Source organism: Martes martes (genome assembly GCF_963455335.1).
Source record: "Martes martes genome assembly, chromosome: 1".
In the NCBI taxonomy this organism is placed as follows: domain Eukaryota; kingdom Metazoa; phylum Chordata; class Mammalia; order Carnivora; family Mustelidae; genus Martes; species Martes martes.
This window is the reverse complement of record NC_137888.1, coordinates 118,030,269-118,054,087: the sequence shown is the minus strand read 5'-3', so window position 1 is coordinate 118,054,087 and position 23,819 is coordinate 118,030,269. Positions and strand designations below refer to the sequence as shown.

The 23,819-nt window shown below is 50.4% G+C and overlaps 1 protein-coding gene across 1 annotated transcript in view; it reads right to left on the bottom strand.

Moving 5' to 3' along the window:
* Positions 1 to 23,819, bottom strand: part of ITGB5 (integrin subunit beta 5) — a 113,431-nt gene that overhangs the window by 27,136 nt on the left and 62,476 nt on the right. The window contains exons 6-10 of the mRNA XM_080796275.1: positions 21,509 to 21,670; positions 19,935 to 20,030; positions 18,053 to 18,142; positions 11,032 to 11,166; positions 4,027 to 4,456 (exon numbers count right to left, since the gene is read on the bottom strand). Coding sequence (XP_080652401.1) covers positions 4,027 to 4,456; positions 11,032 to 11,166; positions 18,053 to 18,142; positions 19,935 to 20,030; positions 21,509 to 21,670 — 913 coding nt within the window. The remainder of the gene's footprint in view (positions 1 to 4,026; positions 4,457 to 11,031; positions 11,167 to 18,052; positions 18,143 to 19,934; positions 20,031 to 21,508; positions 21,671 to 23,819) is intronic.

Below are 23,819 nucleotides of genomic sequence, written 5' to 3'. Positions count from 1 at the left end.
CCAGGGTGGCTGTTGGGAAACAGACCTCTCTCCCACAAAACCCCAAATGTAGCAGCAGCCCAAGAGCTTGAAACCCATGGGCACGGCTGCGGAGTGGGAGTCCCGAGCTGACCACGTGTGCCAAGGAACTGGGGGCCGGAACCCAGCACCCACCCAGTCACCGCTGCCCCATGAGAGACAAGAAAGGAGGAGCGGGGTGCTCCATCCATGTGCAGGAACTAGTGCTGCCTGGAGCCAGGCTCAGTTCAAAGTCCTTACTAAATAAGCAAATACAACAATGACCTCATACCAGAAACTGCTTTCCCCATGAAGACTTGGATAGCTTCATGCTTCAACTAGCTGCTGCTCTTCAAGGGAAGGGGTGGAGAGGGTAATTGGGGTTGCAGTGGAAAGAGAGTCGAAATGTTCCAGTCAATGAGGTATCAAAGTCATTCAACCTTAAGGGCTGCCTACGATATTATATTACCTGAAAAAAGCAAGACACAAAATTGTACACAGACACAGACACACTAACTCAGGGAAAAAAAAAAGTCTTAAAGTATGACTGAAGGAATTATAAACAATTTATTTCATTTCTTTCTACTCTTCTAAACCTAAGAATAATTCTGCAGCTATGTGAGCAAGCACAGTTTTGGAAGGGAGGCATGTGAACCAGTGTGGGAGGAAGGAGTTCCTCCAGGTGGACCAGATGGTCCAAATTAATCCTGGTCACCAAGAAGGAGCAGACAAAAAGGACGGACCACACATCTATCGATGGAATGGTTTTTCAAATTTTCTTTAATGAGTATGTATGGCTTTTCCAGTTGAGGGGGAAAAGACATCCCACCCCAACCACCCTGAGATATTAGTGACTTGAAGCACCGTGTATGTGGGAGCCTTGAGGGCTTCAAGAATCTCCCTTCTCTCTACGGAGCGACATGAGAGTCTCCCAACACTGCAGGACTGTGTGCAGTGAAGGGAGAGAAACAGCACCGGGCAGAATTCTGAAACGCAAGATAACTCAGAACGGTGAGTTCGGGTGGCTGAACAAAAAAGCTGGGTATTCTCTCAATTATAGAATATCCTTTCCTCCAAAATGACAAGCTTTCCCTGCTGAGGCCACTCACGCCTCATCGACCACAGGCCCTGCACCTCCAGGCTCTGCGCTGTACGCAGAGAAACCTAACATCTGAGGGACGTAGAGGAGGCCTCTACCATGTAAGCACGCCAGGTCCTTCTTCTACATCTTCTTCAATTTACAAAAGAATACAGAAACAAAGGGCAGTGAACCATTTTAAGACAGGAAAACCAAACATACGAGAGGGAGAGAACCGGGACAGTAGGCTAATGAATTACGGGGCCGGAATCTGCCCACGTCAGCGGACTGAGAAGCCCGAGCTCCCAGGCCATACGGACACAGTACAGCACAAACAGCCTTCTGGAGGAAGACGGATCAGAGGCTTGTTTCTGGCTCCTGAGGGGAAGGGAGGGACAGTTTTATGACACTATTTACTAATACATTTGAAACAAGAAGAAAACACTGCTAAAAGCCATCATAGGCACTGGCAGGCTCCTTGGAGCTTTAATGGTGCTGGTGAAGGGACTGGGAAGTCCACCCACCATGCTGGAACTCCTGAGGCACAGCCTGGCGGTTCACGGCAGCGGCCCCTCGAGCCCTGCCCAGAGGTGGTGGCATGGACTGAGAGAGGACCCAGTGCTCGGCAAGCCAGGCTTCTGTGCCAGGCTGGGCTCCAGGTGCTGTCTACACACACACTGCTTCACAAGAGCTCTGAGCCCAAAGTGATACAAGCAGCAGTTGGTGTTACTGGGTTTAAACTCAGGCCTGCCTGATCCTAAGGTCTTTTTCTGCTAACTCAGTTAGAACCATCTAGCAGGGGCGCCTGGGTGGCTCAGTGGGTTAAAGCCTCTGCCTTCGGCTCAGGTCATGATCCCAGGGTCCTGGGATGGAGCCCCGCATCGGGCTCTCTGCTCAGTGGAGAGCCTGCTTCCCTTCTTCTCTCTCTGCCTGCCTCTCTGCCTACTTGTGATCTCTGTCTGTCAAATAAATAAATAAAATCTTTAAAAAAAAAAAAAAAACCATCTACCAAATCCCAGTCTATTGTCTGAAGGCATGGATCCCTCTTGCATGGTCAGCATATCAAATCCCAATTCTTCCACCCGTGACATTCCTCCATGACATTCACATGCCCTGTACTTTCTGGAGCAGTGCCAGTTGTGAACATGCTGGTCCCACCGCTCCCATGGGTATACTCCTACTTGCCTCACTGTGTGGTCTGCTCCAGGAAGCCTCACTTACTGATGCACATCGGGGGCCACCCTCGGCACTTGCTCCTTCCGAAGAGGGATGGTCATTCCTCCCACCGGGACAGGTCATTTAAATGCTCTGATTTGCCTCCCATGTTTCTGCTTTATCTTCCCTATAAAAAGGGAAGTCAAAGTTCCTTTCAAGTCAATACTTCCCAACTGGAGGACCACTCTCAAGGGAGGAATCCCAGCAAAGGAGAACACCCCACAGAAGGGACCACACTCCTGCCTATAATTGTTCCACTTGCTGGGTTTGCAGGCAGCATGGTGTTGGAAGGAATGCCCCCCCCGCCACCCCCCCCCCCCGCCACCAAGACGCGATTTTACAGTATCTCATCGGAATGCAACTCTCAGAATGGGAACTGCCAAACTGTAATTTAACTGGAATCCATGGAAAGTCTTACACGTAGATTAAAAAGCTTAAGTGCTCAAACAGGACACAACAAAAATTGGGCTTGACTATGGTTCACTTGGAAAATTAAAGCCCTTCAGCTTTTGGTAGTGAAGTTAAAGATCGCCTCAACAGTACCATGTGATTGTTTAACAGGAGAGAAAAGGGAAAGTGGGCATCCTGTTAGGATGTGTTAATGGAAGAGGCAGATCCAGATCACAGAACTGTTCAGCGGAACTCTCCAGAATGACAAATAACATACTCAGGGCTGAGAGCACATTTAACAAACTGATGGAGTCCTCAGAGGAGGAGACGTGGTGTCTAGTGCAGAAAGAAAAGAGAAAAGAGAAACATGAAATTTTCAGATGTTTGACAGGCTGTCATATGGAAGACAGGGTCTAGAATGGGAATCAGTGGGTGGAAATGACCAAGACAACAATTTTCCCTTCAATCAAAAGAAGCTTCCAAACCATGTCTGTGGGAGGCAGATGATGGCCCCCCAAGATGACCACAGCCCAATGCCCAGAACCCATGTCTCTGTTACTCTGCATGGTAAAGGGACTTCACAGATGTGGTTAAGTCAAAGCTCTCAAGATGGGGAGACTCTGGGATTACCCTGAGGGTCCAACATAATCACAAGGCTTCTTGTAAGAGGGAGGGAGAATGTCAGAGAAAGACATGGGACAACAAACCAGAGGTCAGACTCAGAGAAAGATCTGAGGACGCCACAGTGCTGGCTTTGAAAACAGAGGAAGGGGCTATGAGCTAAGGGATGCAGATGGCTTTTAGAAGCCGAAACAGGCAAGGGAACGGATTCTCCCCTACAGTTTCCAAAAGGAATGCAGCCCTGCTGACACCTGGATTTTTGCTGAATAATATCCACAGTGGACTTCTGAATTTCAGAACAGTAACAGAACACACTGGTGTTGTTTGAAGCCACTAAGTCTATAGTGACTCGTCAGACCAGCAATAGGAAACGAATGCAATGTCTAATAAGAGAATACCCACTACTGGCCCCAGGGAGCTCCCCATCTCAGGAGGCAATCAAGGAGAGACCAAACACCTACCTGTTCAGGAATGCTATGCAAGGAAGTCCCAGATGACCCCCACATACCCCTGTGACTCTGGGAGTTCTCAGGCACACAGCAGGTCCTCCTACTGTTGTATTCTAAACACAGGTTCCCACTCCTGGGCCCAGTGGTGGGCAAGGCTCACCCTCTCCTTCTCCCAGGAGGACAGTGGTTAGTTAGTACAAGGCACCCTTTGGGCGGGGGATGCCTAGTGGTGCCCGAGCCCAGCCCAGAGTTTTGATGTGCTCACAGGGTGCCTACCTGAGCAGAGGACCCCTCTGTTCCTGGCACAGGAGAAGTTGTCACACTGGCAGAAAGAGCCGTAGATCTTCCCAAACTCGCTCTCGAAGCAGGAGCACTGGTTGCAGCTGCACTCCCCACGACCACTGCACAGGGGCTTGCCCTCGGCTTCCCGGCACAGGTTCTGGTACCCGCTCTGGCTCTCCCCTTCCTGGCACTCACAGCGGGTGCCCAGGTGGCCGGGGTTGCACTCGCACAGGCCGCACACATAGGTCCCGTTCCCACCGCACCGGGTGCTGTCGGACTCCAGCCGCGCGCTGCAGCCACACTGGCAGCTGTAGGTGACCCCCACCTCCAGGCTGTCCCGGAACCCTACGGGCCGCAGGGTGAACGTGTGCTCCGTGGGCCTGCCGGGGCAGCTGCGGGCCTCCGCCGACACCTCGAAGGACGCCTGGGTGGGAAGGAGAGAGGGGACGTTGCGGCACGGCTAGTCAGGGCCTCCCCACCACCCAGAGGCCCAGCCGGAGGAAGCACCGCTGAGGTCCTCGATGGAGAGCTGTGGCTGCAGGCCAGAGGCAGACGAGGCCCCCCCCCCAGATCCACAAGCAGCCAGGATGACAGCACTCAGGTGCACCCAGGGCATGTGGTTCTAGCTCCCCTACGTTTCTGCGTTACCCTACCCGCTCCTCTCTCCGTTTAGGAAGTCACTCCTCCCACGAATACTTTCCCGGCATCCCCTCTGTGCCAGGCACTGAGGTAGCTGCGCCCTTGACCTCGCGGGGCACGGGGGCCCATGCACCCTGGCACCTGCCTGCCCCTCTGCAGAAAGGGTTCCTCTCCTGCTGGAGAAAGGATGAGAGGGCCCTGGGTCCCTGCCAGGGTGCCTGCCTCACCACGACACACACCTGAAGGCTTCCTCTACCCCCAGGTTCCTGCTCATACTGGTCCTCCCAGCTGCACCCCTCAGCCCCAATCACAGCCCCGTGTCATCACCGATGAGCATGCCACACACAGGGACAGACTTTTTCTTTCTAAGCACAGCCTGTGGAGAAGTGTCACTGACCCCTGAGCTGCTCACGGGTTGCCCCAGAAACAGGCAGCCAGGTGGGCCGACTGGGGATGGCCTCACGGGAAAGACCCCATCACCTGCCCACATGGCTGTGAAGGGAGGAGAGCACGGGCAGGCTCTGTGGGGTACTCCCAGAGGCACAGCGCCGCTCCTCCCTGGGCTCCCCTGGGACAGGAGCGGGTGTGGCTGGTCAGCCAGGCTGCCCTCAGGGCCCAGGGCTGTGGAGGTCCGCAGACAGGCAGCTGGCGTGCCCTGACCCAATGCCACCCTGAAACACTTCTCCCCGAACAGCAGTGCTCCTGAAACAGACCGGGGTGTCCACTGACGGACCCCCTGCGTCTGGCCGGATGGCTCTATTTTTCAAAAGGCCCCTTGGGTTGTTCTGAGGTTCAGAAGGGGTTAGAAACCACTTTTAGCTATTGCTTTTCTTAACTGCATTAATCACTTGGGTTGGATTAAAGCTGATTTTTTAGAAAGTCATCTATAACTGGCTTTACTGGCCTCTCAGGTAACAAAGAGGTGTATTTTTGGAGAACTGTGAAAACATGTTTTTTTCTAAATGTTCTATAGATCCCTACCACTTTGGGGTCTTCATTAATTCTAAAAGGTCTCCCCTCAGATTCTGTGACATCTAGGGACACCGGGGGGTGGGGGGGGCAGGTGAGACTGAGCGGGATGACAGACCCAGCACTCCAGGCCCCAGAGAGAAATTCCCACTTGGCAGCAGGCCTGGCTCCAGGGGACCCGACGACGGACATCCAGGAATCAGCGTCAGCCAAGGGGTGTCACAGAAGCTGCTGCTAGACAGGTGAGCTGAGGATGATGACCAACAGCCAGGGTCAGAGGATGCTGGGAGAGCCAAACCAGCTGCAGACAGCTGGGACTAGCCCACCCGCACTCTCCAGGTCTACACAGACGGTGGAAGGAGGCAAAGGGAGAAACAGGCTATGATTCAAGGACCCGAGGTATATGTGGGCTCTTGAGGTAAGGAAACAAGATAAGGACCCACCTGGGAACTGAACTCTGCCTCGTGACAACAAACACGACTAGTTACCGGGGGACAAATGCCTACATGTGCCAGGTACCATGCTGGGCATTTCCATGAGTGTCTCATTGACATGCCCTAAGAAGAGGTATTCTCATTTACTGGAGAGAAAACAGGGCTGGTGGGTAAGGGAGCTTAGTGCTGGTCACAGAGCTGGTGGGGGTGGGACCTGGCTCTTCTGGGCACATCCTCTCCTGGAAGTGGGAACATGGCAGGTGTTCAGTGTTCATGTCTGGGTACGGAGGGCAAGGCAGCCGGTGAACTGCAGGTACTGCAAGATGGTGAGCCGCAAGGAGGGGACCAGAGGCGTCTCCAAATCTACCTGCCTTGGGCTAGAGGGGACCCAAACCTCCAGACAGGAAGGGAGTGGGGTGCCTGACCGAAGCCCCCCACTGGGCCGTCAAGAACGCAGAGACGAACATCCCTGCTTTGGGAAAGAAGGCATGACTTGCTCAACGCTACCACTTCCCGGGGCTACAGTGGAATAGGGCTTGTTAAATGAAAAGTCCCTGCCTCCCAAAGGTGTCTGGAGCTCAGAAATGGAATAAGTGGCAAAGAAATAACCTAGACCAAGAGCCAAAGGGATTTAGTTACTGAAAGACTGTGAGGAGTGTCCATCGGGGAGCAGAACCTGCCCCCAGGGAAACTTGCCTGCATCAAGGGACAAAGTAACAGGAGAATTCAATCTCCCCAGTCTTCCCAGTGTGGCTGTGTTTGCCAGGGAGTAAGTGGAGAAACCAGGGGAGCCCCGGGATCAGTGCAGGCAGCCAGTGACCCAGGATTTAGAAAGGCTCATAGACTGTCTGCCTGGCTGGCGGAACGAGGAAGAATGGCCTTTAGGCAGTCCTGGTGGCTTTCCTCAGCCAAAGCTTTGGTCTAACCCAGGCCCTAGCTATCAGGCCCATGTACCCTGGCGGGTGGCCAGCCACCTGATAAGCAGAGAGTGGCTCCGTGTAACTCAGCCACTGGTCTCGCCGGTCCTGCTGGGCACACGAAAGCTATAAAAAGCACTTCAGGAACAACAAGTAAATCTGTTCTGCTACCCCCCCTTTCAGAGTCCATTTCCCTGAGGGGTCAGGAAAGAATCCAGCCTCTGTCAAGCAGCTGGAAGGAGACTTTCCCCTGATTACTGTGGACTTCAACTGATACTCAAGGCTCCCCAGTTCCCAGAGACTTTCCATCTCCCACTCTGAGATTCCAGAGGAAGGTCATGGACATAGCAGCCCTCCCTCCCATCCAGTCTTGTTATTTAAGCCTCATTGGGATGCTCGTGGTTTCCTTGCAGGGCTGTTGGCCTGATCCACGCTTTCAAAAGGGCTGCCCAGCCCCCACCTCAAACCCACCAAACCCGGGGCTGTACAGATGCCAAATCCACCAGGAGCTCATTGAAACAAAGCGCTGGGCATGGGCACGGACTACAGAGCCCCAAAGGAGGGGACAGGAGAGGGGGACGCTGTGGGAAGCCAGTGATGGGGCTCACTAGGTCCTTTGTACTGGGCGTTAGTGTTTGCTGTATGGCTGGTCACTTGCATACTGATTTGTCGAAGTCAGTTCATGAGAAAACCAACTCCTAGTGGCTGGGCCCACTGGGTCAGCCCTAGCTGGTGTTGGGCCCAGAGGCGGAAAATTAGGGAAAAAATTAAAATCACTGGAGAAGAGAACCTCATTGGATTTGACACTTGGAAGGTTTTATTTAAGGAGTATTTCTTTTGTCCCTCATCCCCTGCCACCTCTCCTGCTTCCTGCCTGGAGAGATCTCTTAACCCAGGGAACACACAAGAGTCATAAAACCATGGCCTCTGGCTGGAAGTGCCCATAAAGCCTCTGCCTGCCCCACCCCCGCCTCCAACATGCCCTGCTCTTCAAGAAGCTTTACTTATGAGCGGATGAGGCTCACCTGGCTGACACTTGAACCCAGCTGTCCCAAGGCTGCACCCACCTCCCCCCAACCCCCACCATGGCCCATGTCCTCATCTACAGGCCAGACCCGGAGATACCCAACGACAGTTATACCCTGACTGCTTTTCCTAATCCCTCTTCCCCATGTAAGTCCCCGAGCCCTTCTGCTTATCTCCTGCCATTCTCCAACTTGTCCACGGACCTCCCAAATCTTGGCACTGAAGGATAACACCCACCTCCCAAGTAACAGATACCTTAGCTTGGCCCATACCCTGCCCATACCGCCCAAGCCTGCCCCAGGCCCCAACCCACTCCCCTCAACTGCTTCCCACCTGCAAAAGGGCAAAGCATGTTCACACCCTCAGACTCACCTACTGCTCTGCACATGGTATGCCCACGGATGGGACCTCCCCATCCTTCCTCCCACACCTGGAAAACCCCTACTCGTGCTCCTCAGCTCAAAGAGAACCCCTCTGTGAGGCCGACTCATCGCACGTGTTCTCCTCTGCCGACTGGCCCTCCACACTGCCGTTAGCGGGAGAGCCCGCGTGCTCAGGAGCAGACCTGGCTGCTGGAGCCCAGGTGTGAGCCCTCTAAAGAAAGCTCAGTCTGGGAGGAGGGACAGAGGTAGAGAGATGGCCCAGGGTTAAGGGAATCAGACTGGTCCCAGCTAGAAGTGCATAAATGCATCTCTCCTTCAGCAGAAGGGGGGCCAAGGGAGAGCCCCCCCGCCTCATTCCTTTGCTCGGGCTAGCTTCATGGTGCTGAGCCTATGCACTCCCAGGGCCCCCCACCCAGAAGGGCCCCATGCTCAGGTTACTCCTTTGCTGTTGTCATCTTCAAATTCTGTATTTTTAAAAAATATTTTATTTATTTATTTGTCAGATTGAGAGAGAGAGAGTACACGCACAAGAAGGCAGAGGCAGACTAGAGAAGCAGGCTCCCTGCCAAGCAAGGAGCCTGATGTGGGACTTGATCCCAGAACCCTGGGATCATGACCTGAGCCGAAGACAGTGGCTTAACCGACTGAGCCACCCAGGCATCCCTCAAATTCTGTATTTTTGAACAAGGTCCCCAATATTCTGATTTGGCACTGGGCCCCTCAAATTATGTGGCTGGTTCTGCCCCTGCACCCGCAGGGCCCTGCACGAGCTTGCCTCTCGTGGGCTAGCATGGCGCTGGCGGCAGCATCGTGTCTGTTGTGACAGGAGAGCCGTCGCTGCTCTGTGCCAGGCTATTTCCACCCACAGGAAACAAGAACTCCACCCCTCCTTGCAGCAGAGCCAGAGGCCGTGTGACCGTGGCCTCCGGGACAGCAAGACAACAGCGGAAGGCTTCTCTCTGAGCTGAAGGGAGGCTGCTGGCCCACCCATGCGGAAGAGCTGAGGGCGATCAGGATGGCTGAAGCACCTTCCTTCCATCTCTATTTCAGCTTCTCTATAAATCATCCCAAAACATCCGAGCTTTTTTTGTTTTTTGTGGAAAAAAATGCCATTTAGAACCTTTTTGGGGGGACACCTAGGTGGCTCAGTCAGTTAAGCATCTGCCTTCATCTCAGGTCATGATCTCAGGGTCTTGGAATCGAGCCCCACGTCCGGCTCCTTGCTTAGCAGGAAGCCTGCTTCTCCTTCCTCTGTGATCTCTCTCACTCCCTCTCAAATAAGTAAATAAAATCTTTAAAAAAATTTTTTTTAAATAATAATCTTTTTTTTGTCTTCTAGACAATGTTCCTACTTTCCTGAGCTATCCTAGCAAAACCCCAAATCTGTACACAGGGATGTCTATACAGAGGTGGTAAGGATGCCACCCCGGGCTTCCTAGAAAGCTGTCCTTCCCAAGCGCACAAGGCAGAACGTGGACTCCGGCATCAGGAGTTTCAGATTTGACTGGGTACTTGCAGCTCAACAGCAGCAGGACTTTCGGCAAGTTTCTCAGGTGCCCCTGGGAGCCCCCGTCTTCCTCACATCAAGTGGCGAAGTAACGTCAACTTTACAGGTGCTGCAGGAAGCAGACGAAGTCCCTACTGGATGCAGCACAGGGCCCGTCATCAAGCCCCACACAACAGTACACGGGTTATTCCCTCCATGGTAAGGATGACTAGTCAGTGACCACAGTCTGTTACACGCCCACCACTTGTTAGCTGGGGGATCTCGGGCAGGCTGTGACATTCCCCAACCTCAGGATGCCCAGCAGCAGTGAGCACAGCGCCCCGTTCCCCCCGAGCCAGGGGGGTGTGCACACTGAATGAGGTAAGGCGTGGAAAGCCACTCAATAAGCCATGCTCCCCGTGCGGAGCGCCCCCCTTCTTTGCTATCATACTTTGATCCAAAATGAACCCTCTGGAACAGACAGGAGAGAACAGAATCACAGGCAGCAAGAGGCCAGGGAATGGTGGGCGAGGGTACCAGTATCACAGCCAGAAAGCCCTGGCTCCGCTTTTTTCACCTGCCAACCTGAGTAACACTACCTTCCCTGCAGGGGAGTGGTGAGGAACACAGAGCAAACTCATTGTCTTTCTTCCTCATCAGCCCCTTAATCCACACAAAGCTTCTATGCCCTCCACCGCTGTGGTTATCCACCCCATTGGATCAAATCAGAAGAGGTGGATGGCTTTTTTCCTAATCTGCAGAAGGAAAAACCGCGGGTCAGATTATCCAAGGCACAGAGCAAGTTGTCAAAGACTAGGAATGAAGGCCAGTTCTCTGATTCCCACCATACTCTCCCACCTAATTTCATTCCTGCCCAATGAAGATAGTTTTCAAACGCCAAGGGCACAATGTCAGCTTGAGGAATTCTCATGCGGCAGTGCACTGGGTGCTGCCTCCTGACTGAAGACCCCTAACAAGTCCACCTCGCACCCCGGAAACACAGCACAGAACAGGAACCCCCCACCATGACGCAGAGTTGGAAGACAGAATATAAGCCCCGAAAGGCTCTGATAAGTCATAAAAGTTACCAGAAGCCAAAGAATGATGACCAATGCTAGCAGGTTTAGTTGGGGGTGAGAACTTACTGTGTCCCCAATCTTCAGGCCTTCACACTTCCTCTGGCCGGGGTAGGACACACCGTCCTGGCAGGTAGCAGTGAAGAAGAGATTAAGGTCCTCAGGCTGGTCCCAGACAGACACCTCCACTTTTGACCGGATGCTCTGAACAGGGAGAGAAGGCGGAGCCAGAACCATTTAGTGCAGGCCGCAGCAGAGATGTTCTCCACACTGGTCCTCGGAGGCCCACATGACCGTTCCTAACTCAGGAGCCTCAGGCCAAGGCAAGAGCCACTGGGTTCACCGCCCATCCCTCATCCTTTCCCTTCTCTGCACACCACACACCACCTTGCTAGACCTGGCCCGAGCTCTCCCTCCGTGAGCTCAGAGAGGTTGACAGTGGTCCACCTGCCATATGGTAACTTTATCTGCTTCCGGGGGGTGATATTCTGTCCCCACTCACCATTCCAGAGTCACCTCTCATCCCACTCAGCTTTGAACACGCAGCTCCTCAAATCTTGTCATGTGCTCCCTAGACTTGGGTAGTTTAATGGGCCTGGGATAGTGTTCCCTCAGTCAATGGCTCTTCTCTTCCCCTGGCTAGCATCTTGTCAACCTTCCAAACCAGTTCACCAGGCACTTTCTCCTAGAATCCACCTGGCCGATCCTTGCAATCACACCCACCCTCCATCAGATGAGGGGCACGTTCACTGAGTTTTGAACCATATTCTGAAAGAACAGTATCTTACATGGGGATAATGTTCTCAAGATGGTGAATGAAATAAAAGTCAAGCCAAAGTTACCCATCAGAACAGAAAAAATAAAAGACGAAAAATATCAAGTGTTGGAAAGCTGTGTGGAGCCCCTGGGCCCCCAGTCTGCTGGTATGAGTCTGACTGGTATAAGCTTCGAGAAAACCATTAGGCACTGTCTACCAAAGCCTGGACCAACCTTGGACTTAGTAATTCACTGTAGGCTTATACCCAACAGAGACGTGTACTGACCAGAGACAACCATGAGAATGTTCATAGCAACACTGTCCAAAGCAGCTAGAAACCAGAACCACCCAAATGCCTGTCAATGGTAGAAGAGACCTTTAACAAAACAATTATGGTGTGTTCACACAGAACACCATATAGTAACAATTAATGAAGTATCACTACATCCCATGACATAGATGAATCTTGTAATCCTGCCTGAAAGAAGTCAGACCCAAAGAGGATATATATTGTATGATTCTATTTATATGACATTTAAAAAGAGGCAAAATTAATGGTTACCCTTGGAGCGATAAACAGTGGGAGAGGGCACAATAGGTGGTTCTGGGTATTAGTAATATCGTTTTTTGATCTGGGTGCTGGATTCTCAGAGCTATTTAGCTTGTAAAGAGTTTGTGCAAATTTCTGCATGCCTGTACGTTGAAAAACTTGCCATTGAAAATCTCTAAAGAGGGCACACTTTGGTGACTCAGGGCAAAGGAACTGGCTTGGGTCTTACAAAAAATAAATTTGTTTATACACAGATACACGGACCCCAAGTTCAACAATGACCCCGAGGCCCGCACCCTCCTCTCAGGTGCACTTCAGGGAACACGGCATTGAACAGATGGCTGGCAGAACTGCCTCTTGCTCTTTTGGGTTCTTTTCTTTGCATTTTTTTTTCTTTTTTGCTGAGCCTGTAGTGCTAAACTTGAATAAGTTAAATATGCAGTTTTTCCAACAAATTAATGGCTTGTTGAAAATACTCTCTGCAAAAAATAGTCTCCCCCATTGCAACAAATTGTCCAAGTGCTTCTACAACTCTAAAAATACTCTCTCTTAAATCCACTTCCTCTTGTGCCAGCCTCAACCGGCCGAGAGTTGCATGAGTACCTCTCAACATACACAGTGCTCTCCTGCTGAACACAGTTCTTTACAAAGCTCCTGAACTCACTGAGCGGGGAGCTCCCAGAGCCATAGCCTATTTCTCCCTAGTACTGTGTAATATTCCATTGTGTATGTACACCACATCTATCTTATCCACTGTATACTTAGGTTGTTTCCATATCTTGGCTTTTGTAAATAACACTGCAATAAACATAGGGGTACGTGTATCTTTCTGAATTAGTGTTTTCATTTCCTTTGGGTAAATACCCAGTAATGCAATTACTGGATCATAGGGAAGCTCTATTTTTCATTTCTTAAGGAATCTCCACACTGTTTTCCAAAGTGGCTGCACCAACCTGCATTCCCACCAACAGTGTAAGAGGGTACCCCTTTCTCCACATCCTTGCCAACATCTGTTGTTCCTTGTTAATTTTGGCCATTCTAACTGGTGTAAGGTGGTATCTCAGTGCGGTTTTGATTTGAATCTCCCTGATGGCTAATGATGATGAACATTTTCTCACGTGTCTGTTAGCCATTTGTAGGACTTCTTTGGGAGAAGTGTCTGTTCATGTCTTCTGCCCATTTTTTTGATGTGATTATCTGTTTTTTGGGTGTTGAATTTGAGGAATTCTGTATAGATCTTGAATATCAGCCTTTGTCAGTAGTGTCATTTGCAAAAATCTTCTCCCATTCTGTGGGTTGCCTCTTTGTTTTGCTGACTGTTTCCTTTGCTGTGCAGAAGGTTTAAGTCCCAAAAGTTCATTTTCACTTTTGTTTCCTTTGCCTCTGGAGATGTGTCTTGAAAGAAGTTGCTGTGGCCGATGTCAAAGAGGTTCCTGCCTATGTTCTCCTGTAGGATTTTGATGGATTCCTGTCTCACATTGAGGTTTTTCATCCATTTTGAGTTCATCTTTGTGTAAGGTGTAAGAGAATGGTAGAGTTTCATTCTTCTGTATATAGCTGAGTATTACTCAGCCATCAGAAATGATGAATACCCAACTTTTACATCAACATGGATGGGACTGGAGGAGATTATGCTGAGTGAAATAAGTCAAGCAGAGAGAATCAATTATCATATGGTTTCAATTACTAGTGGAGCATAAGGCATAGTATGGAGGACATTAGGAGAAGGAAGGGAAAAATGAAGGGGGATATCGGAGGGGTAGACGAACGATGAGAGACTGTGGACTCTGAGAAACAAACCAAGGGTTTTAGAGGGGAAGGGATGAGTTGGCCTGATGATGGGTATTAAGGAGGGCATGTACTGCATGGAGCACTGGGTGTTATATGTAAACAATGAATCTTGGAACACTACATCAAAAACTAATAACGTACTGTATGATGACTAACATAACATAATAAAAAATAATAATGAAAAAGTATATATTTTCTAATTGTGAATAACTATGAGAATGAGGCAAATCAGTGTATCAAAAAAGGGCTAGGTAGATCAGAGCTATGTAAAAAATGACTTAGGATCAGTCACATAAAACATGAGGCTCCTGTGTCTTGCCAACAAGACATTGGGAGGAAACACTAGTGTTCCCTCCCCAGGATCTGCTGGAGCTGCCTCCTGGACATGTTAATGGGGGAGAGAGAACACTGGAGACTGGGACTCCTACTGAATGAACTGTTAACTATGATGGATGGAAATCAAATCTATGCTCCATTCTGGCCATAAGACCCCAAAGCCTTGTGTTGTGATCTAAAGTTTGTATTATTCCTGCTCCCTATAGGAATCAGAAACTCTTAAGATGTGGGGGCAGGGGACAGGAATCATGGAGATTATTCAGTTCAACCTGTCAGTTCACAGAAGTGGGAACTGAGGCCAAAGAAAAGGCATCGCCCAGGGTCATTCAGCTGCTGGCAGGCAGGACAGAACCAGGCCTCCTCCCTGCAGTGTTCCGACAACCTTGGAAAGTACTGACAGTCAGGTTGTATTCTGGTCCTATGGGTCTATCTCCTGCAAAAGACTATGGTCTCCCAAAGGGCAGGACTGTGTTCTGTTTACTTTTTTTCCCCCCAAGATACACATGATGTCTGCCACACATTAGGCCACTGGCATATATCTGTTGGCCGAGTAAATGACTACATGGAATGGAGCATAAAATAGAGGATCCAAGCTTCAGGCAATGCAGTTCTTGCACATGAAGACCTCTGCAGGATGCCTGAAATTCAATTAACTCCCACCACATCTGCTCCTGAAGATGTTTCCTTACTTCTCATCCTAAGACAAGGAGACAATGTCAAGGATGCCAGAAGTTTAAAGGCTATTAAAATACTCAGGCAGGCTAGGTCACAGCTGCAGTTGCTTTAAGTCAGGCCAGCTGTGGAACACAGACACAGGTGGGCACAGACTTGATGGCAATGACAAAAAGAGAAACACGTGCTCCGCTCGGAGACACACCTACCACAGCCTCTCCTACTACTACTCTCCACATGCCAGGCTAGCAGTTTCCAGCTCCTTCTGTTCTCCCCCACTCTGAAAAGAACACCCCCGCCCCCCACCCTGCCACCATGATTCTGAGTCCTAGTCCTCTTTCTCAATGAGACACAACACTGGTGTGTTGTGTGTGAGCACCTGGAGCCGCCCTCCAGGCTCTGGAAGAGAACCTCTCCCAGCACCGACAGCACAGCCAAGCTCCACGCTGCCAAACCCCCTTGGGAGGAGACTTGGTGATCTCTTACAATGAAGAATTTGGCACAGCAAACAAAAATACAGAAATCAAAGCCCGGAGTTGAAGACTTCCCACTATGAGAGCTGTCTACAACAGACTTGAGTCTGCAGGACACAGACTTACACACACCCTTCCCATCTTGCTCCCGCCTCAGCCTCGCTAAATCCCACAGCTGTTTCGTCTGTTACATGTGCTTCACCCAAAATCTCTTCAGAATGTCTCCACAGATGGCTGGCCGGCTCTCGGGGGGCGGGGGGGTGGTTTGGAGTCAACACCCAAACTTAGTCATCTGCTGCATGACTCATATGGAATCCAATGAATCCATCACAAACTGCCGAGACGGCAAGGTAACACAAACAGAAGCAAGCAGTCCAGTCACAGCTGGCCTCAGACCCAGGCCAGGGAGAGAAGCAGGTGGAAGGAAAGCCAGAGCTAGGTACGCTAAGTGCATACACACATACACACACACACACACACACACACACACACACAGTGACAATGGGTCCAGCAGCATCAGGTGGGAGTTCTGCCTCTCACTCTGATTCCTTTAGTTAAGTGTCCAGAGGCTGAGGCCAAAAGGCTCACAGCAAGGAATGGCCCTCAGAAAGGAGGTGACATTCAGCAGGCCTGGGCTCCCTCCCCCACACATGATCTTTTCTCAGACACTCTCTTGGTAGGTTTCCATTCACCATGGAAATGTGAAAACCACTGAAGATAAGGTGAACCTGGAAACCCTGGCCTGCTGGGTCCGGTGAAGACTTAAAAATCAGAGAACAGAAAAGAGGATGTCATATGTGGGGAATGGGGTAGAAGATGGGGAAGGAAGTCTTTGGTTTCTCTCAAGAGGAAGTTCCAGGAGTGAGGGGGGATTGGAGCATTTGTGAGAAGAGGACCTTTAACTGCACTAGAAGGTGGGGGTGGGTAGAGGACAGAAAACCATCCACAAATCCTCACTGCCTTTCAGCCCACTGCCTTTCGGATGCTGAAGCTCCAGGAGACCAAGTGACAGCCCTGGAGTCCCCCAGTAGCAAGCACACAACTTCTGGCTCCTGGTCCAGCTGAGCAATATTTCGTAAGTCAGAACAGGACTGCATCAGTAGTCTGACAAAGTCAACACTGGAGAGGCAGAGCTCCAAATACTCACTTGTACATCAGTCACAGCTGGGAAGATGGTTTTTCTACCACACGTGTGATGCCATAGTGGACCCCGGGTTAGCCCATAAATGTCTACTTTACATAAGGTTAGGACTAATAGTGCTACTTCAACTATTTACTTTATGCATAACTTTGTTTTAACAGGAAGAGGCACTCAATTCCAGTTTGGGAATTAGCAGGCCCCATGAGGGGCTGGGTGGACCCTGGAAGCTACAACCCTCGTGGCGCTTTGCAGGGAGGGGCCAGCTGAGCATCCAGACTTGCCTGCGCAAAAAACTGGGCCTGCCATCTTCCTGAGAAAAGTAGGTCCGAGTCAAGTGCTTCCTGGGTCCACAGAACTGAGGGAAAGGAGGATAGGAAGGAGAAAGGTCTGGGAATCCCAGAGACAGGCTTGGCATGAGGAAGGGACAGCTGGAGCGCATCTGGCAGTGCTCCACTTCCGCTCACTGGCAGCCAAGTCCGGGTGACGAGTTACAGAGCACAGAACTCACCAGGCCCTCTCAGCCTCCCTCTGAAAGGCCCTGATTACAACCAGACCTAAGTGGGCACGCAAAGGGCCTCTGGTTCTTACAGTCCACTGCAGTCTGCAGCTCTCTGTGGAGCTCCAAGAGCCTGGGGAATGTTGACTGCCCTGCCCACTGGGAGGTGAGGTCAGCGGGCATGCTTCTCTCTTCCTGCCAACATGCAGGAAGGATCACCTGGGCAACCGGGCGGGTGCAGAGAACCTGCGCCCTCCTCAAGCATAGTGCTCCCGTGGGCCCAAGTTTTCATGAAGTCAGAATCCAGGCATGTCCGGGGGCCACTGGCCTGGGGGTGCCTGAGTCTGACTAAGCCACTTACTGATTACTGGGTTCAATGTTTGTTGAGAATCAAGAGGGCAGAGGTGAGGGGAGAGGATGCGGCAAGTAGGATGGTCTTCTCCAGCCCAAACCTGAGTGAAGGAGGAAGGCATCAAACTCAAGAGACAGGCCGCAAAGGGATGCTGGGGGGCTCAGTCAGTTCAGCGTCTGCCTTGGCTCGGGTCATGGTCCCAGGGTCATGGTCCCAGGGTCCTGGGATCGAGCCCCGCCTGGATTCCCTATTCAGTGGGCAGCCTGTTCTCCCTCTACCTGCCACTCCCCCTGCTTTGCTCTCTCTCTCTCTCTCTCTGCGTCAAACAAATAAAATCTTAAAAAAAAAAAAAAAGAGAGAGAGAGAGAGAGAGAGAGTGAGAGAGAGAGAGACAGGCAGCAGGAAGCAGAGCCACACACGCCAGTCTAATTCACAGCCACCTACGTGCACGTCAGCTCCTAGAGCCTCAGCAGGACAGGGTGGGGTGGGGTGGGGTGGCAGTGGGGAAAACGGATGACTTACATTGTATGCATTGATAATCAGTTGAATGATATTTTTGGAGTCTCCGTGTAAAATCTCCACTGTCGTTCCAGGTATCAGGGCTGTGAAATTCTTGGAAAAAAAAAGAAAAAGAAAAAGAAAGAAAGAAGAAATATAAGCCAATTTTGCCCTTCTATACCAACTGCTCTCCTGAGCTAGACCAGTAAGGAGCCCCCAGCACCACTCTCTCTTATAACATAAACTGGAGAAGACGTCACAAGCAAGGTGAGAGGACCTGGTTCTGGGGCGTGGACATGTGGAAAACCAACCTCTGAACGTCTGCATCAAAGGGCCTGGTAAGATCTGTTCCTGAAGCAGAATGTCCTGCTCCTCCCGGGAGACCTCGCCCCTCCGACCGGCAACAGACAACTCTCTGAAATTCCATCCTCCTCTATGGGCAACTTAGTCTTGATATCCTTGCTGTCTTTCCTCAAGTCTACATAGATCTGTATTCCCAGGTTCAGCTCAAGGACGCCCTGGATGTGTTTAGCAGGAGCAAAGGGGAAAGCTCTTCCAAGAGTGTCTGGCCTCTTCCCTGAATGGGGAACTGAGACGTGAGTGGTGGCTTCCCAGGGACAGCTGGGTATCTCTGGGTGAAATCCTGGGCACAGCAGGCAGCCTTGAAGTGGCTGCCTCTCCTCTTTCATTTGTCCTAACACCTGAGTAGGTCACATGTTAGACTGCCAGAGACCTCCAGGAACTCCCACTGCCCTCAGCCTGCCTTGGGCCGCATGGGCCGACTCCCTGAGTAAGGTGTCCCTGGTTCCAAGCAAGAATGGCTTAGGCCACGGTGGACTGCTTCTGTCTTGAGGTATCTGGAAACATACCCAGTCTAGTCTGTGCAACTGATCCCTCTAGAGATGTTCCTTGTAAATGGACAGGTTTTGTCCTGCTATCTTCCACTGCACAAGATAAGGAAAACAATCCTCATTCTTTGTTTTCATCTTCTAAAACTGATTCAGACTACAAGAAGAGAAAGAACTCAAGCAGATTCAAGTGGCATTTGATCAGTGATAATCTCAGGCAGAAGCAAGAGAAGACCACAGACAGAGGTTCTTGTGTGGATAGATAAGAACAGTCTGGAGAGGGGATGGGGGCTGGCTGGTCTGAGGGGCGGGCAGGGCTGGGGAAGGATTGCTGATTCAGTTCTCGTAACTTCTCAAGCCAAAGAAGTCAGAGGGGAGCTGGGCTTTACATCTCGCTGACACACACACGCCCTGAGCAACTGGGAGACTTCTAGTTCAAAATGTGACTTGCCTAGATTGTGAGAAAGAACGCATTCACAAGGGGAGCTTACAACGACGGTCTAGAGAGTGACCCGGGAAAAGTCTCATAGAGCCAATTCATACACAGACTCCTCTATTCACTCAAGACATCTGTTGATTTCTTTGGGAATTCCTGTCTCAGACTAAGCCCCTGTTCTGTCCTACTCTTCGAAGAAAGCATAAAACTCCGAATACTGGAGTTAGTGATGTAGCCTGCTCCGCTGCCTGGGTTTTCTTTCCGTGCATTTTTATTTTATACTGCCCTTCCCTATTACACTGAATATCCATTTCATCACCTGAAAAATGGGAGCTCATACTATTTCCAAAGTTCTTCTCAGGATCAAACTAGATACTGTGTTTACATTGCTTGTAAAGGCATGCACATCTAGGGGAATGCTAATAGATTCTTCGATATTGTTATTTTCCACTAGATCAAGACAGGGCTATATTCCAGCCCTCCTGTGGATCTCCTCCCACACAGAGCAAGGCTGTTAACACTGCTCACCCCACCGCCCCACATTCTAATCACCCGTTCACCTTGGGATCATCATGGGCCCTAGAATCAGGCCATGAGCCTCCCTTACTCCCTCCAGGCATACCTTGTAGAGCATATAATGGCTTTTTGTCACCGCAAAGATGAGGTTGATATTGTTCTCTGCCAACTTCTCTCCAAGCAAGGCAAGGGATGGATAGTCCTAGGGCCAAAGCAAAAAAAGGTCAAGGCTGTAACGTTTCCAACAGGATGAGAAAATAGCCCCCAGCTCCAGCATGCACTCGGGAATTCATCACTTGCTGGGAAAAGCAGCTTCCCCTGGCCACCCTTAATAACCAAGCCCCAGCTGCAAGCTTCAGACTGGGGAAATACACAAAGATCTCAGGAAAGGACCCTATGGCACCCCCCAAACTAGATGCATTGCCGCATCCCTCCTAAGCCAGAATGGAGACGTGATGAGGGGGAGAGTCCCACACCTGATGTGTGTCTCCCTCTATCCTTCCAGCAGAGATGGGACAGAGAGGATAGCGCCCCACCCCCAGCCCAGCCACCACACCCTAGCATCTCCCATCAGCTCCTGTCATCTTCCCTCTCTTCCCGAAGACCCCTCCTCCCTATCTCCCTGTCCTGTTTTCCTCCTCTTCAGCCCAGCAGCTGGGCCTGCTGATGTCTGTCACAGGTCCTGCTCACAACTCAGAATAGGCAGAAGAGGCTGCTGACCTCTGCCTCTGACCTCTGACCAACCAAAAGTTGGGCTGTGGTGGGGAAGGGGAGCCAGGGAGGAGGGGAGGGTGGGGGCTGAGAGGCAGTCCCAAAGGATTTTAATGTCCTGAAGGATTTTAAGGGCTAACGATGGGTACAGAGGTCCTCACCAGCTCTACAGTTACCAAGTTTTATAATTATGAGTCCTTTTTCCAGACTTCATTATTCTTGGATAATATGTGAGGCTTGAAACTGGAGAAAATGGATTTGCCCAGCAAAAAAAGTTATAAAATATTTCTCTCTAGCCAGACACCAGAATGGATTTGGGAAGGAAAAGGGTATACTTTTTTTTTTTTTTTTTTTACTGCACAGTAAGTATGACAAAATCTTGCTAATTGTTCCATCTGGGAAACAGGTATATAGGAATTCATTTCACTGGTCTACCTACTATTATATATGTTTGAAATTTTGCATAAACTGTTTTAGATGACATGGTCATAGTCACAGATTATGGACAGTGGAAGGTCCTTAAGGCCTCCTATTCTGTGCACACCTCTGCAGCCATACTCCTGACCTGACAGAACTCTGTGCTTCAGGACGCTTATTTCTAGATATCACAAAGTTTTACCTTCACTTGTTTTGCCCTATAGCTTCTGTCTCAGTTTTGATCTCTACAGGAGCACAGTCCCTGCCCTCCTGTAAGGTCACCTCCATCCTCTGGGATCTATCCTGTCTGCCCCAGTCACCTATTCCTTAACTAGCTTGCATTTAGGTGCACACTAGTGGGAAGATGAAGCAGCTACAGAAATCTGTGAGAGACGTTCTAAGTTAATGAGGAGTTCTGGAAGCCCAGCTAGGGGAGATGGCACAGAAACCCAATTTCCAGAACAGACTGGAAAGCCCGTGAGTAGAGGGCCAGGTGAGCGCATGGTCCGTGGATAGGAGCATGGGAGCGGGGCTGGGGTCCCCGGCCCTCACCATCTGATTGGACACAGTGTACTCGTTGGCCTCATTCAGGTGGCACTGGCCATCATGTGGCTGCACCAAGCCCCCCAGTTTTCCGTCCAGCGCGATGTGGGGCACGTCGTCCGTAGTGAACACCAGCAAATGTAGAGCATCCTTTCGCCAGCCAATCTTCTCCTGAGGACAGAACTTTGATGGGTGCCAAGGATTTCTGACTGCTGCCCAAGCCTGCCCCAGGACATTGGACAGGGCACCGGCCCATCGCCCAGGGTCATGGACTGAATCAGAGACATTTCCCGACACGCACAGCTGGGGGAACACTCACAGAAACGAGAGGAAGGATTCCACAGAGCTGAGAAGAGACACAGCCGGGACTGAGGAAGCCTAAGTGCACAGAGACAGATCTCCACAGCTGGGCCCATACCGGCCCATGTGCCTGGAACCTCCCTCCCGACCATCCTATCTTCCCTGCTCCTTTCAGTTACATCTGAGGGCTACCCTTCTCGATGCTTCCTTCCCCAGAGAAGCCTTTAGCCCACCTCAACACAACCCCCCACGAAGCACTCAGGCTGGCTGGCCTTATCTTAAGAAGACGGAAAAGGAACACTTTGGTCCCCCAGCAAGACACAAACTGCTCAGAATGGAGTGTTTCAGTGATTAATGGATCTGTCTTTGGAGGATTTGGTAAAATCTGCCATCTAGTCTGGTAGGTGTAAACCACTCTAACTGAGCTACTTTAGTGTTTAAGATCAATCAGATTAGCTCTGTCCTCCCTTCTCTGCTTCATGCATCCATTCCAGTCAGAGGCACGGCTAAACACCTGTAAGGGAAAGACTCTATTTCTCATACTGAGACATGGTGGCTCCGATAATACACAAAATAGTGAAAGGGCATCCCGAATACCACTCTGTTGGTAGCAGAGTGAACACATGAAGTATTAAACATGCTAAGCGTTACCTACACATGCACACTTGACAGGAAAGCCAAAGACTGGGTTCACAGACTTCATGAGTCAAGGGCTGTTGTCCTTCAGAGAGATGGGGAGTTGAGGGCATCACCGTCTTCTTCTTTTTTTTTTTTTAAGGACTTTATTTATATATTTGACAGATCACAAGTAGGCAGAGAGAGGAAGGGAAGCAGGCTCCCCGCTGAGCAGAGAGCCCGATGCGGGGCTCCATCCCAGGACCCTGAGATCATGACCTGAGCTGAAGGCAGAGGCTTTAACCCACTGAGCCACCCAGGCACCCCCCATCACCGTCTTTCTTATTACCATACTGATGAATTTAGCAGCCTTAAAGAGCTATAACATTTTCTCACTTGCTCCAAAAGTAGCATGGAAAAAAAAAATCACAAAATATCAGACTAATGAGAGGGAGAAGAAGAGGTTGAAGAGAAGCCAATGAAGACTGAGAGCAGGATGCCTCCTGTGAGAAGGAACTTATCTTTTGAGGAATCAAGTCTCCTCGACTCTCCACATTCATCCAACATATAACTGCTGATCTCCTACTGTGTGTCAGGCCCTATGGAACGGGGTCCACAAAACAGCTTATTCCAGATCCCAAAGATCTTACGGGCAAATGGAAACACAACTCCAACACATCACGACGAGGATGTTAATGAAGGTACATACAATGTCAATGGAAATGGGAGAGGGGGAAGACAGAAGCCTCCCTAGGATACGTGAAACGTAAGCTGAGCTGGAAGGATACAGAGGGCTCTTCAAGGAAGCTGGAAGAAGAAATGAAGGAGGAGGCAGAAGAGGGGGGTGGGTGTTCTAGGCACTAGCAAAGACACAAAGGGAGGGCAACCACATTTTGGGGACCTAGAACAAGAAACCTAGGTCTCTGGCAGCAATGAAATCTAAGCCATAACAAAACTAATCTGTGGTGTTAGAAGTCAAGACAGCGGTTCCCCTTGGAGGCACAACCAGGGGGCATTAATAACTGACGAAAGTCACAAGGAGGCTTCTGGGTTGCTGGTGATATTCTGTTTATTGACCTGGTACCTGGTATTTCCACCTTGAGAAAATTTACAGCGATGCACTCTTATGTTGTTTTCTGCACATAATATTAGACTTTGATAAAGGATTTAAAACTGTGAGGGGCATATGGGTGGCTCAGTCGGTTAAGCATTTGTGTTCAGCTCAGGTCATGATCCCAGGGTCCTGGGATCAAGTCCCATGTCAGGCTTCCTACTCAGTGGGGAGTTTGTTTCTCCCTCCTCCTCTGTCCTTCCCCCCTACTCGAGCTCTATCTCTTTCAAATAAATAAATAAAATCCTTGAAAAAAAAGTTTAAAACTGTGAAATATATAAAGCAGCACATTAT